The following is a 13,587-nucleotide window of genomic DNA, read 5'->3' as shown; positions in this document are numbered from 1 at the left end:
CCCATCGTGAAATTCATTTTTTCCATCATCTTTGTCATGGCTTGCATTTGGAATTTAAGTTCTACATTGGGGAGGGTGTGGTGTTTTTTTATCTGACATGATAGTACCTGTAAAAATTGGTTAGTGGTAAAAACAAATCCTCATATCACTCGTGTTTCACTCAAACACTCTTAATATCCTCACACCCTCACACCTCTCGTCTCGCCTTGCGGTTCTTGCGAAACTGAAACCTACACCAAATAAAACCAACTTGGCAGCGCAATCCAAATATATATATGACTCAAGAAGCAATAAAAACCAGAAAACAAGCAAAAACGAAACTGAGATGATAGTCTCGCGAGTAGCAAGCGAATCTATCCGAAATACAAACAAAACTGAAGACTCGAATAACAATAGAATCGAAATATGCAAAATATGATGAAACAACACCCAAATATGCAACAGAAAAAAAAATGAAAACAATAGAAAGAAAGCGAATTTCAAAACTTGACGCAAAACAGACTCGTTTACGACGAGTTAAGTCCGAATCTGGAACCTAAAGTCAATGATGTCCAATTGAGCTAAAATTTCAGATATAGTGCTCTTCCATCCCAAATAGACAGAATATGAAATTTGAGCAATTTATGATAAGGTTTGATAGACTGACACAAAAACATTATGAATCAGACCTAATTAGACCTGAATTTGAAACCCAAAGCAAACGATATCCAATTGACCCCAAAATAAATATGTGGTGCGCTTAGGGTCCCAGTAATGAGTGTATCAAATTTGAGCTAATTCCGAGTTGATTTGGTCCAATTTGCCCTTCTTAAGTTTTCTACGGCAGAAACCAATAAACATCTTTTTGAACGATTTTTTTTTCTTTTTTTGTATTTTTTTCTACTGATATATTTTGGACTATAACAAAAAAAAATAACTAATTTTTGTTTTTGTTTTTTTTTTTATATGCTGCGAAATCAAGGAGAAGAAGAAATTGGACACTAAGGAATATTTGCGGAAACAACAAGAACGAAAATTTAAGAAGGATATAACCTGATTAATGGAGCCAAGCTCTGATACCAAATGATGCGAACCTCGTGATCACGTGGTCACGCAACCCACAATCAAGATTGAGATCTGATCTCGGAAAGCCGAAAGAGGTCTGATAAGAGTGTGACACAAAGATAACTTGTACCTAGGCACCATACACAAACGGAGACCCCCACCCAACGAATATTGATGCGCGAACGAGAAGTATAAGGATGATGCCATGAAGACAATTATTCTTCGATAAGTCGTTTTTCAGTTCTTTAGAGAACCATGGAAGGGGGATTACCTCACCAACACACACACACACACAAAGTGCGGCAAATAAGAAGTTTTATTAATCTAAATTGTCTTCCTTACATGTCTGATTATGCCCTTATTTATAGTGACTGCAAACTAAAATAAACCCTAATGGACCCCTTATGTGGACTTATATGATGCCCACTTACAATTAAACCCAAATAATATAAATAAACCCTAAACTAAGAAGAAAATAACAATAAAATAAATAAATCCGAATTTAATATCCTAAGTATGATAGGATCAGATTTGTAGCCCATTAGAAGGTCCTATATAAGCTAGGAGAATCAAATCTGAAGGTAGAATTAGTTCTGAAATCTTCTTTCCTTTTTGTAGCTAGGATGAATAAGGAATCCTTGTAAAAAAAGGATTCTGAAACATTTATCAATCCTTGCCACACTTGGAAACTATGTTGCAGCCCATTAAAGATCTTTGTAGAATTAGGAGATTCCCAAAATAAGCTGTCGCATCCTTTTAGGAAAAAAATCCTAGCCAAATAGGAAGTCCACAAGTCAAACGGAAGTAAATAACAAAACTCGTACAGCCTCTGTTGACCCATGTTTGGATGCCTTGCTGAACTCCGATTGACATGATATTTTAACCCAAGGTACAAAAACATGTCAGGAGCCTCCACGTAAACTTTCAGACCGATCCAACGATAGGATTGAGAATTATAACTATTTCCGTAAAATTGGATAGTTGCGCATTTTACGTTAAAATCCGAATTTGACCTTGCCTAGATCGTATCATGAATAGAACATTATCCCAAATTTTACGTGTTGTAAGTCAAAAGAATTTGAAAACTTGGGAAGAATGTTTGCCTTTTGTTGAGTTTGCTTATAATAGAATTGTGCATTCACTAAATGCTTCGCAAATAGGAGCTGTGAACTCTAAACATGCAGATAATAAGCAGAATCAGCTTCAATGGCAGGTAGTTGGTAAACGAAATAAGGGTGTTACGATTGGTGAGAATGATTGTTTGGCATCTAAAGAGCTTAATTGTAATGAGAATGGTTGTTTAGCATCTGCTTTACATATTGCTGGTTGTTTAGCATCTGTTTTCGTTGTTTAGCATCTGCTTTACATATTACGATTGGCAAGTGATTGTGATCCAATCTCTTGCGAGGTAGGAATTTCTGGACAATCAAGGCGCCAGGAAGCTGCTCTTGGGCTTGGGGAAAGATTCTAAAGCTCAGATCCTTAGCATGGCCGAAAATGAAGCACATCATCGGAGATGGAATGACAACCTCTCTATGGTTTGACAATTGGCATCCTCACAGCCCGCTTGCTGATACTTACGGTGAACGTTTCATCTATGATTCAGGTATGGAACACAACGCGAGAGTGAACGTGCTGATTAATAACTTAGAATGGAGAATTCCTATCACTCATGCTATTGGCTGGCACCCCATTATAGAAGCTATTCCTTCCACATCTACTCCTAAGGGGCAAAAGGATGAGATTGTTTGGTTGGATTCGCCAAATCAGAGTTTCTCGGTCAAAGTAGCTTGGGAACAACTAAGAATTCATCATCAAATGGTTGATTGGCATGACATCGTGTCGTTCAAGAATGTTGTCCCAAGACATGCATTTCTTCTTTGGGTGGCTATCCAACGAAAACTCTCAACGCAGGATAGACTTCATCGGTTTGGTATTCATGGTCCCAATAGGTGCTCACTCTGTCTCCGCAATAATGAAGATCACAATCACTTGTTCTTTGAATGCTCCTTTAAGAAGGCATTATGGTGGAATGTTTGTGACAGATGCGACATTCCAAGAATGACAAAAAGCTTGGATGAATGGATTCGATTGGCCACTGTCTCTTGGCATGGCAAATGTTTCGTCAACTTTTCTCGTAAACTGGGTTTCGCAGCTACAGTGTATTGTATCTGGCAAGAACGGAACACAAGGATCTTTGCAGATGTGTCTAAAGCTTTGAATTTGGTTTTTGATCAAATCGAATGTATCATTCGCGATAAGCTTGTTTTGATGAGGAATGTTCAACAAACAGATGAAAACATAAGGATCCAAAGACTTTGGAGGCTCAATAACATAGACTTTTAATTTGATGTTTAGCTGGTTGTTTTTGTACCCCTAGCATATCTAGTTGGTAGGTTTTTGTTTGGTTATGTGGCTAGCCTGTAGCCATTTGTTGGTTTTCGTTTCTGTCCACATTGTAAATCTTGGGTATGCCCATTATATTCTTTGTATCATTTTCTTTTAATACATAAGTCAGCTTACCAAAAAAAAAATACGAATGAAACTGCGACATCAGATGTGCCCAATGCTGGTTGTTATGAAGATGAAAATCCTACCTCTCCTTTTATTTTGAAGAGCTTACGAGCAGACATGGTGCCGGAGGAAGGGGATGCATGTACTTCTTTAGATCAAAGTTCAACCATCTGTAATACAATTGCTTATGCAACCATGAACCCTATTAGTCATGAGGTGAATGTTGATATTGGAGCTATGGGAGGTGGTACAGGTAAGGAAGATGATGATAACGAGTCGACGTCATTGATCCCAACAAGTCCGCAAAGTCCGATTTCTTCTGACGGGGAAACTTTTATTAATCAGTTAGCTAGCAAGGCTAGAGACTCTCTAGAGAAAAAGAAAACGGGTTCTCCAGGCTTTTCAAAGAAGAGTAAGAAATCTGGCTCCTCAAGGGGGGGCAAGTCAAGGTAATCAGTGTGCTGCTGTTTGGTACTCCCTATGATTATTGGATGTTGGAATGTTAGAGGTTTGAATGATCCCATAAAGCATTCAGAACTGCGTCAGCTCATCCATCAAGAGAGGATGGTTTTTTTGATTTGGTTGAAACTCGGGTTAGAGACAGAAATAAAGATAATGTTTCGCAACTTCTTCTGCGTAATTGGTCATTCTTGTATAATTATGATTTCTCTTGTCGTGGTCGTATTTGGGTTTGTTGGAATGCTGATTTGGTGAAGGTGGATGTTCTGGGAATGTCAGACCAGGCTATCCATGTTTCTGTCATGATATTAGCTACCAATATCTGTTTTAATACTTCAATCATTTACGGAGACAATAATGCATCCGTACGTGAGGCTTTATGGTCTGATATTGTGAGTCGTAGTGATGGATGGGAGTCAACCCCATGGATTCTTATGGGCAACTTTAATGCTATCCGCAACCAGTCAGAGAGGTTAGAAGGGTCTTTTACGTGGGCTAGTCATATGGACAGATTGGAAACATGTATACGTGAAGCGAAAGTGGATGATCTTCGGTATTCAGGTATGCATTATACTTGGACGAACCAATGTCTTGAGAATATGATTATGCGGAAACTAGATAGAGTGCTTGTGAATGAGAAGTGGAATATGCGCTTCCCATTGTCGGAAGCGAGATTCTTGCCTGCTGGTATGTCAGATCATTCTCCCATGGTGGTAAAAGTCACTGGCAATGTTCAGAACATAAAGAAACCATTCAGATTCTTCGATATGTGGATGGATCATGACTAGTTCATGCCCTTGGTGAAGAAAGTATGGGATCAGCATTCGGGAGGTTGTCCAATGTATCAACTGTGTTGCAAACTAAGGAAGCTAAAGCAGGAACTTAAACATTTCAATAAGACTCACTTCTCCAATATTTCTGATAGAGTCAAAGATGCAAAAGATCACATGGATAAGGCTCAACAAGCTTTGCATACAGCGCCTGAGAATCCAACAATGTGTATGCGAGAAAGAGATGTTGTTCGTAACTATGCTTCTACTGTCAGGACGGAAGAGAGTTTTTTCAAACAAAAGGCAAGGATACAATGGCTTAGCTTGGGGGATCAGAATACTAGCTACTTTCACAAATCAGTAAATGGTAGACAGAATAGAAATAAGTTTCTCTCGGTTACAAGGGAGGATGGAGAAGTCGCTGAAGGACACGAGGCAGTCAAATCAGAAGTAATTGCATACTTCCAGCGTGTATTGGGAGTGAAACAGATGCCTAGGGTCCTGAACGAGGAAGTGATGCAATCGGCAATTAATTACAAACTGTCGTCAACTCAACAGAATGTACTAGAACAAGATGTAACAAGAGAGGAGATTAAGCATGCTATGTTTAGTTTGAAAAACAACAAAGCTCCTGGTCCGGATGGCTTCAACGCAGGTTTCTTCAAAAGAATGTGGCACATAGTGGGGGAAGATGTAATCAACGCTGTTAGCTCCTTCTTCCAGACTCGTAGAATGCTTAAAGAAATGAATGCTACATCCATTTCCCTTATCCCTAAAGTTGCTAATCCTACGAGGTTGACAGATTTTCGTCCTATATCTTGCTGCAATACATTATACAAATGCATCGCAAAGATTCTATCTGGGAGAATGAAAGTTGTTTTACCATCCTTAGTAGGTCCGTATCAAACAGCTTTTATCTCTGGACGGAGAATGAGCGACAATATTCTTTTGTCTCAGGAACTAATGAAAGGCTATCATACAACTACGGGTCCTGCTCGTTGTGCTATGAAAGTAGACCTGATGAAGGCTTATGACTCGGTTCGGTGGGATTTCGTTGATGCTACGTTAATAAAAATGGGATTCCCTAGAACAGTCATTGATTGGATCATGGTTTGTGTTACATCATGTCAATTCTCAATCAACATCAACGGTGAACTTGCGGGTTACTTCCAAGGGGGGAGAGGGCTGAGACAAGGTGATCCATTATCTCCATATTTGTTTGTCCTATGCATGGAAATCCTGTCAGGGCTGTTCTGCAAAATGAGTGCCAACCAAAACTTCAAGTTCCACTGGAGATGTAAGAAGGATAGAATTTCTCATCTTTGCTTTGCCGACGACTTGATGATATTCAGCAAAGGGGATGTACATTCAATTCGTATGATCAAAAATGTACTCACAGAGTTTTAAGTTCTATCAGGTCTATATCCAAATCCAAACAAAAGTGACATCTTCTTGAGCGGTCCGTTAGGTGCTGAGAGGGAACATATTATCAGTATTATTGGGTTTAGAGAGGGGGAGCTTCCTATGAAATATTTGGGAGTGCCTCTTATCTCGTCCAGACTAAAGGCTGTTAATTGTAAGGGCCTCATGGATCGAATTACCGCCAAAGTTCGACATTGGACCTGCAGAACACTCTCTTTCACAGGGCGAGTACAACTGATTAACTCAGTCTTATTCTCCATCCAGGTCTATTGGGCATCTCTATTCCTATTACCTAGGGAAGTAGTGAAAAATGTTGAGCAAATTATGAGATCCTTTCTTTGGTCAGGTTCAGATATGAGCACTACTAGGGCTAAAGTGGATTGGGATCAGGTATGTTGATGCGAACCTCGTGATCACGTGGTCACGCAACCCACAATCAAGATTGAGATATGATCCCGGAAAGCCGAAATAGGTCTGATATGAGTGCGACACATTAAAGGTAGCACTAACACTATACTCACCTGGAAGGTCAATTTTGTATGCGTTGTCATTGATTCTTTCTAAAACCTGAAAAGGACCATCACCACGAGGCTGTAATTTTGATTTCCTTTGGTTAGGAAATCGTTCCTTACGCATGTGCACCCATACCCAATCACCGGGTTGGAAAACAACCAGTTTACGTCCCTTATTTGCTTTAGAAGCGTAAAGTCTGTTCTTTTTCTCTATTTGTAGTCGAACTCCCTCATGGAGTTCTCTCACCATCTTTGCCTTCTTTTCACCATCTAAACTTACCCTTTCTTCAAAAGGTAAAGGAATTAAGTCCATAGGAGTTAGTGGATTAAAACCATAAACAATTTCAAAAGGAGAAAAAGTAGTAGTTGAATGCATAGTTCTATTATAAGCAAACTCAACAAAAGGCAAACATTCTTCCCAACTTTTCAAATTCTTTTGAATTACAGCACGTAAAAGTTGGGATAATATTCTATTCACTACCTCAGTTTGTCCATCTGTTTGAGGATGGCATGTTGTCGAAAATAAGAGTTTAGTTCCCAACTTTCCCCATAAGGTCTTCCAAAAGTAACTAAGGAACTTAACATCATGATCTGACACTATACTCTTAGGAATGCCATGCAAACGTACAATCTCTCTAAAGAACAAGTCTGCGATATGAGATGCATCATCTGTTTTATGGCATGCAATGAAATGCACCATTTTAGAAAACGTATCTACCACAACAAAGATAGAGTCTCTACCTTTCTTTGACCTGGGTAAACCTAAAACAAAGTCCATAGAGATATCTACCCAAGGTTCAGTAGGCACAGGTAGTGGTGTATATAGTCCATGCGGTTGTACTCTAGATTTTACCTTTTTACAAGCAATGCACTGTTCACAAATTCGTTGCACATCTCTTTTCATCTTTGGCCAATAGAAATGCTCATGCAATACATCCAAGGTTTTCGCAACCCCAAAGTGACCCATTAAACCACCCCCATGTGCTTCACGAACAACCAATTCACGCAAAGAACTAGCAGGAACACACAATCTATTCTCTTTGAACAAATAACCATCCATCAAATAAAACTTACCGAAAGCCGAATGTCCACATGCATTATAAATCTCAACAAAGTTAGAATCATTATCATACAATTCCTTCACATATTCAAAACCTAACAATCTAGTATTCATGGTGCGTAAAAGAACATACCTGCGCGAGAGTGCATCAGCTATTATGTTCTCTTTCCCTTGCTTATACTTGATTACGTAAGGAAAAGTTTCAATGAATTCAACCCATTTTGCATGCCTCCTATTCAACTTACCTTGTCCTTTCAGATGTTTCAAGGACTCATGATCCGAATGGATTACGAACTCTTTTGGCCACAAGTAATGTTGCCATGTCTCTAGTGCTCTTACCAAAGCATAGAGTTCTTTGTCGTAAGTGGGATAGTTCAAAGTCGCTCCACTTAACTTCTCACTGAAATACGCAATAGGTCTCCGATCCTGCATCAAAACAGCACCTATTCCTATTCCAGACGCATCACATTCTATTTCAAATGCTTTTGTAAAATCAGGTAAACCCAAAACAGGTGCAGAACATAATTTCTCTTTCAAAAGAACAAATGCCAATTCTTGTTCCTCCCCCCATTTAAACCCAACTGATTTTTTAACAACTTCATTTAAAGGGGCAGCTATTGTACTGAAATCTTTCACAAAACGCCGGTAAAAACTAGCTAACCCATGAAAACTCCTTACCTCACTTACCGATTTGGGTGTAGGCCAATCCCGGATGGCGTTAACTTTCTCATCATCCATCTCGATACCCTGTGCAGTTACAACATAGCCAAGAAACACAATTTTTTCATGCAAAAGGCATACTTTGTAAAATTAGCATACAATTTCTCACTACGCAACACACTAAGTACATTACGCAAATGATCAAGATGCTCAGTTAAGTTCTTGCTATATATCAAAATGTCATCAAAATACACAACCACAAACTTACCTATAAATGCACGCAAAACATGATTCATTAAGCGCATAAATGTACTAGGTGCATTTGTAAGTCCAAACGGCATTACTAACCATTCATACAAACCATGTTTAGTTTTAAATGTTGTTTTCCACTCATCACCTTCTTTCATCCTAATTTGATGGTACCCATTTTTTAAGTCAATTTTAGAGAAAAAAAAAGGATCCATGTAACTCATCTAACATGTCATCAAGCCTAGGGATGGGATGTCTATATTTTACCGTTATGTTGTTGATGGCCCGACAATCAACACACATCCTCCATGTTCCATCCTTCTTTGGCACAAGTAGCACGGGTACAACAGACGGGCTCATACTCTCACGAATGTAGCCCTTTTCCATCAGCTCATCAACTTGCCTTTGAAGCTCCTTCGTCTCCTCGGGATTGCTTCTATAGCTGGTCGGTTAGGAATTGAAGCTCCGGGTACGAAATCAATCTGATGCTCTATCCCCCTCAATGGTGGTAATCCGCTAGAAGTATCGTCGGGGAACACATCATCAAATCCCTGCAACAAAGAAATAACAACACTAGGCACAATATGATCAAGATCATTAGTATTAAAGCAAGCCTCTTTGTACACAAGTAAGTTCATTGGCTTGTTAGTGAAAAATGCAGATCTGACCTCACCCTCTCTAGCATAAAAATTGGGTTGTTTCTTTAGTTTTTCCACACAATTCTCATCACACTTGCTGACTTTCTTCACTCCTCTTGTCTTACCTCCACTCTCGGCCAGATTTGGGTGTTTTTGAGTTGTGGTCGAATGGTTTGATTTGTTTGGAGTGTTGGCCGAATATTTGCTTGTGTTTGGATGGGTGGCCAAATGGGTTGTAGTGGTTTGGGTTCTAGCCGAATCTGATGGTCTTCTCTCCCCTTGTTCCTCACCTTGATTTTCTCTCCCCATCGCCTCATGCTCACTTTTTAGTTTTATTTGATCATCATACACCTGTTTGGGTGTAAGAGGTACAAGAGTGATGGTTTTACCATCTTTTACAATGGTATACCTATTTTTAACCCCATCATGAATTACCTTCCTATCATATTGCCATGGTCTCCCCAACAAGATGTGACTTGCTTGCATTGGTACCACGTCGCACAGAACTTCATCAACATATTTCCCAATCGAAAATGGAAGCACAACCTGTTTAGTCACTTTCACTTCACCACTATCATTCAGTCATTGCAATCTATATGGTTTAGCATGCTTAGCAGTACACAAATTCAGTTTACTAACAAGGGTGGCACTGCAAACATTAACACAGCTTCCACTATCTATAATTAAACCACACACCTTTCTTTGTACGTAACAACGCGTATGGAAGATGTTCTCCCTTTGCTCATTAGTATCATCTTCTTTGACCTGAACCTGAAGTGTTCGCCTTATAACCAAGGACTCCTCAACCGGTAATGCTAACTCATCCCCATCACTATCCTCCAATGGTGGCATGCCTTCACAATCAGAACTGTCACTTTCAGATTCCACATCACCATTATCTCTAATCATCATGATTCTCTTGTTTGGACACTCTGAAGCATAATGTTTATGTCCCTGACACCTGAAACATTTAACATCACGAGTACGTTTAGGTTGAGTTTCAGATTTACCTTTGGCATGAGTAGGGACATCAACTTTAGCCTTTGGTGGTTCAGTTCTAGAAGGACCAAAGGATCTTGGGCGGACAATGCCCTCTCTCTTTAGATTCGGCTTCCAAGATGATGACGAACCCGAATTAAACGCTGGCCGAGCATGCCCCCTCCTAAGTTGTCTCTCCACCTTCGTCGCCATGTGAACCATGTCCTCTAGCTCCACATAGTGTTGTAGCTCAACCACATTAGCAATGTCCCGATTCAACCTATTAAGAAATCTAGCCATGATGGCTTCTCTATCCTCAACAACATTAGCCCGAATCATTGCTATCTCCATCTCTTTGTGATATTCATCTACTGTCTTATAACCTTGATTCAGACCTTGGAGCTTCAGATATAAGTCTCTATAATAGTGGTTTGGCACAAATCGTCTCCTCATTAAGACTTTCATCTCCCCCCAAGTCTGAACAGGTCGCTCGCCATTCCTCCTCCTACTGATCACAATCTGATCCCACCAAATTAACGCATACTCCGTAAACTCAATTATCACCAATTTCACCTTTTTCTGTTCAGAATAGCTATGGCAATTAAAAATCCAATCTACCTTTTTCTCCCACTCCAAATAAGCCTCGGGATCGTTTTTACCTTGAAAGGTAGGAATTTTCAGTTTAATGGTGTCCAAGTCCCCATCCATATCTTCATAAGTGCTCATGCCACGGAAATTCACATTCCTCCTAGCCCTGTTCGATCTAGACCTGATTCCTTGGCCAGCTGATGCAAAATCATAGTCATCTTCACCCCCATCTGCGTTTTCATCAACAAACTCTTCAAAATCAGATCTGACATTCCGTTACCCAGTATTAAGGTTATTAAGAAACCTATGGTCTATGAGAGTCTGGGTAAGGAACTGGTTGTGCAAGGGAAAGACTTGTCACCTCTAGAGCACCCTACCTAAGATAAGTTGCATTATTGTTTGATTGTTTTTCCAAGTTGCATTTCTATCTATTGGTCTTTTTCTAAGGTTAAAGGTAAATTTTTCTTTGTGAAAGAGTCTCCACTTTATTGGGTGAAATCCTAATTGTTCTAAAGTCCAAATATAGCATTGCATTTATTTCCTAAATATAACTAATTCCTAACATTCCAAACAAAATAATTGTTATGAGTTTTTTGTATTTTAACCAAACCTTAATGGATAATCATAAACTGGTTACGATATCCATCTTTTTTAAGAAAACCATGATAAAAAAATATTGTGATTTTTATCTTTTAAAAAATAAGCTTGGAAAACTTTCAGGATTTGGCTGTATGCAAAAACAAAATATTTGTTTTTTAGAGGAAATTAATTTTAAAACAAATTTGATATATTTTTTTTAATTTTCAAGTTCTTTTTAGAATTGTTTCATAGAAAATCAGGTATTTTTAATATCAGATATGTATCTTACAGTGCAAGTCTACAACCTAATATTATGCAAAATTATTGGGAAAACATTTGAGGGGCCCACAAATATTTTTGAAATGACCCTTTGAATTTTTTTTTTTTTTTTTTTGTTTTTTAAATTATTATTATTATTATTAAATATAGCGGGTTAAGTTGAGCTTAACGCAGCTGAGTTGGGTTGGGCTGACTAGCAGCCGAACTAACCTAGCCTTTTTTAAGAGGGATGGACTAGACCCGGCCCAACCATTTATGCTAGGCCAAAACAAGTTCAGCCCATGGGCCACATGGTTGTTGGCCCATCCTATAGACTGTTTCGTCGCTCCATGCACAATGAATTCTGCATGCAGCGGCGGGGGGTAGAAGGGAGGTTGAAGAAGAAGGGAAGGTTACCTAGCGTGAAGGCTTTAGTTGTGATGAGGAGGTTCGACTGGTGCCTCAAAAGGCGTTGGTGGAAGAAATGATGGTTGGTGTTAACATCTGGAGGAGGAAAGAGAAGAAGCTACAGAGGAGAGAGAAGCTAGAAGATGAATTGGTGGAGGAGGTTGTGTTGTAGTTGTTCATGATGGTTTTGAGGTTGTGGGGGCTGAAGAGGCGGCGGAGATAGAGAGAGAAGAAATTTGCATGGAAAAAAAAGGAAGGAGATGATTTTCTCCTAACTTGGCACCCGATTTTCTTCATCCTCTTGCTATGGAATTCACCCCTATTTATAGGGGGTGGAAGATGGACATTTTCTCTCAACTATTGGCTAAAAGTTTCCATCATGGTCTGAAAACGTTGTTGCGGAAAGGCTGGTTAGGTTGGCCACTTTAAGGTGACGTCGAGGCTGCTGTAGTGTCAATTGGCTAGAAAGAACCATACTAGGGTTTAGTCGGATGTCAAGTCATCGTGTGCATGCAAGTTTTGTCAAATTTGGTGGAGAGATGAATATTAAATGCCCTAAAAGGGAGGCCACCCGAGCAACTTTCAAGCAAAACCAATGATGAAGAAGATGAATAGTTCTAGACAACACGATGTCTGATATGTCCTTTTTATTTTACTATTTAGTCAAAACAACGTCATTTTGGTCAAAACACATCATTTTCATTTAAATAAAACAACGTTGTTTTGGTTCTTAAGGTTTTAATTTAGGGATTTGTGATTAGTATTTAAAAGTGCATTTTTATCAAGGTTTTATATCATTATTTTGCACTTGAGGTATCAATAACTCCTTAACTAAAGCATGTTTTATAATAACATATCTAATAATATAAGATACCTTTAATTTATGGTAAATATTCATCTTAAATGCAGGCCTATCACCTAAATGAAATGATTGATTGATGAGTTTAAATACTGAAATTGAAAGAACAAAGAGAGCGCCAAACTTAGAAAAGAGATGCTGGTTTAGTCCAAACTAGAATATTGTTTGATAATTGGGTCATATCTGGAGTTGTAAAAGTCTAAATGCACCAATTCTTTTTTTGTTGGAAAGTTGAGACAATTTCCTAGAACTTTCATGCATAAATTTGTTCAAATTCTGATGTTAGCAATGATGTTTTGTTTAGACAAGAAGATAAGGATTGTCACCAAGTCAAGATGTGGCCACCCATTCAACAATTAGTCATCAAATCAATAGTTTCAAATTTTGGCCTACAAAAAGAGGCATTTATCATGCATTTAGGCATCTTAGTTGTTCAGATCAAGATCATGCTCTTTATTTCTCTCTTTATATTTTTGTAATGCTTAAGTTTTGCTTTCATTAATATCTTGCTTGTGCTTTTCATTTCCTTTCCTTTACTTAATTAACTTGTATCTTATTTATATTCTTATCTTATTTATTTATGTTTCTC

The 13,587-nt window shown here is 38.7% G+C and overlaps 1 protein-coding gene across 1 annotated transcript in view; it reads left to right on the top strand.

Moving 5' to 3' along the window:
* Positions 1–13,587, top strand: part of LOC140954780 (uncharacterized) — a 41,879-nt gene that overhangs the window by 24,072 nt on the left and 4,220 nt on the right. The window contains exons 7-8 of the mRNA XM_073405535.1: positions 2,083–2,253; positions 10,480–10,519. Of these exons, the coding sequence (XP_073261636.1) occupies positions 2,083–2,253; positions 10,480–10,519 (211 nt within the window). The remainder of the gene's footprint in view (positions 1–2,082; positions 2,254–10,479; positions 10,520–13,587) is intronic.

Source organism: Populus alba, chromosome 17, assembly GCF_005239225.2.
Source record: "Populus alba chromosome 17, ASM523922v2, whole genome shotgun sequence".
Taxonomy (NCBI): Eukaryota; Viridiplantae; Streptophyta; class Magnoliopsida; order Malpighiales; family Salicaceae; genus Populus; species Populus alba.
The sequence above is the reverse complement of the archived record's forward strand: the minus strand, read 5'-3'. Positions and strand labels throughout refer to the sequence as shown.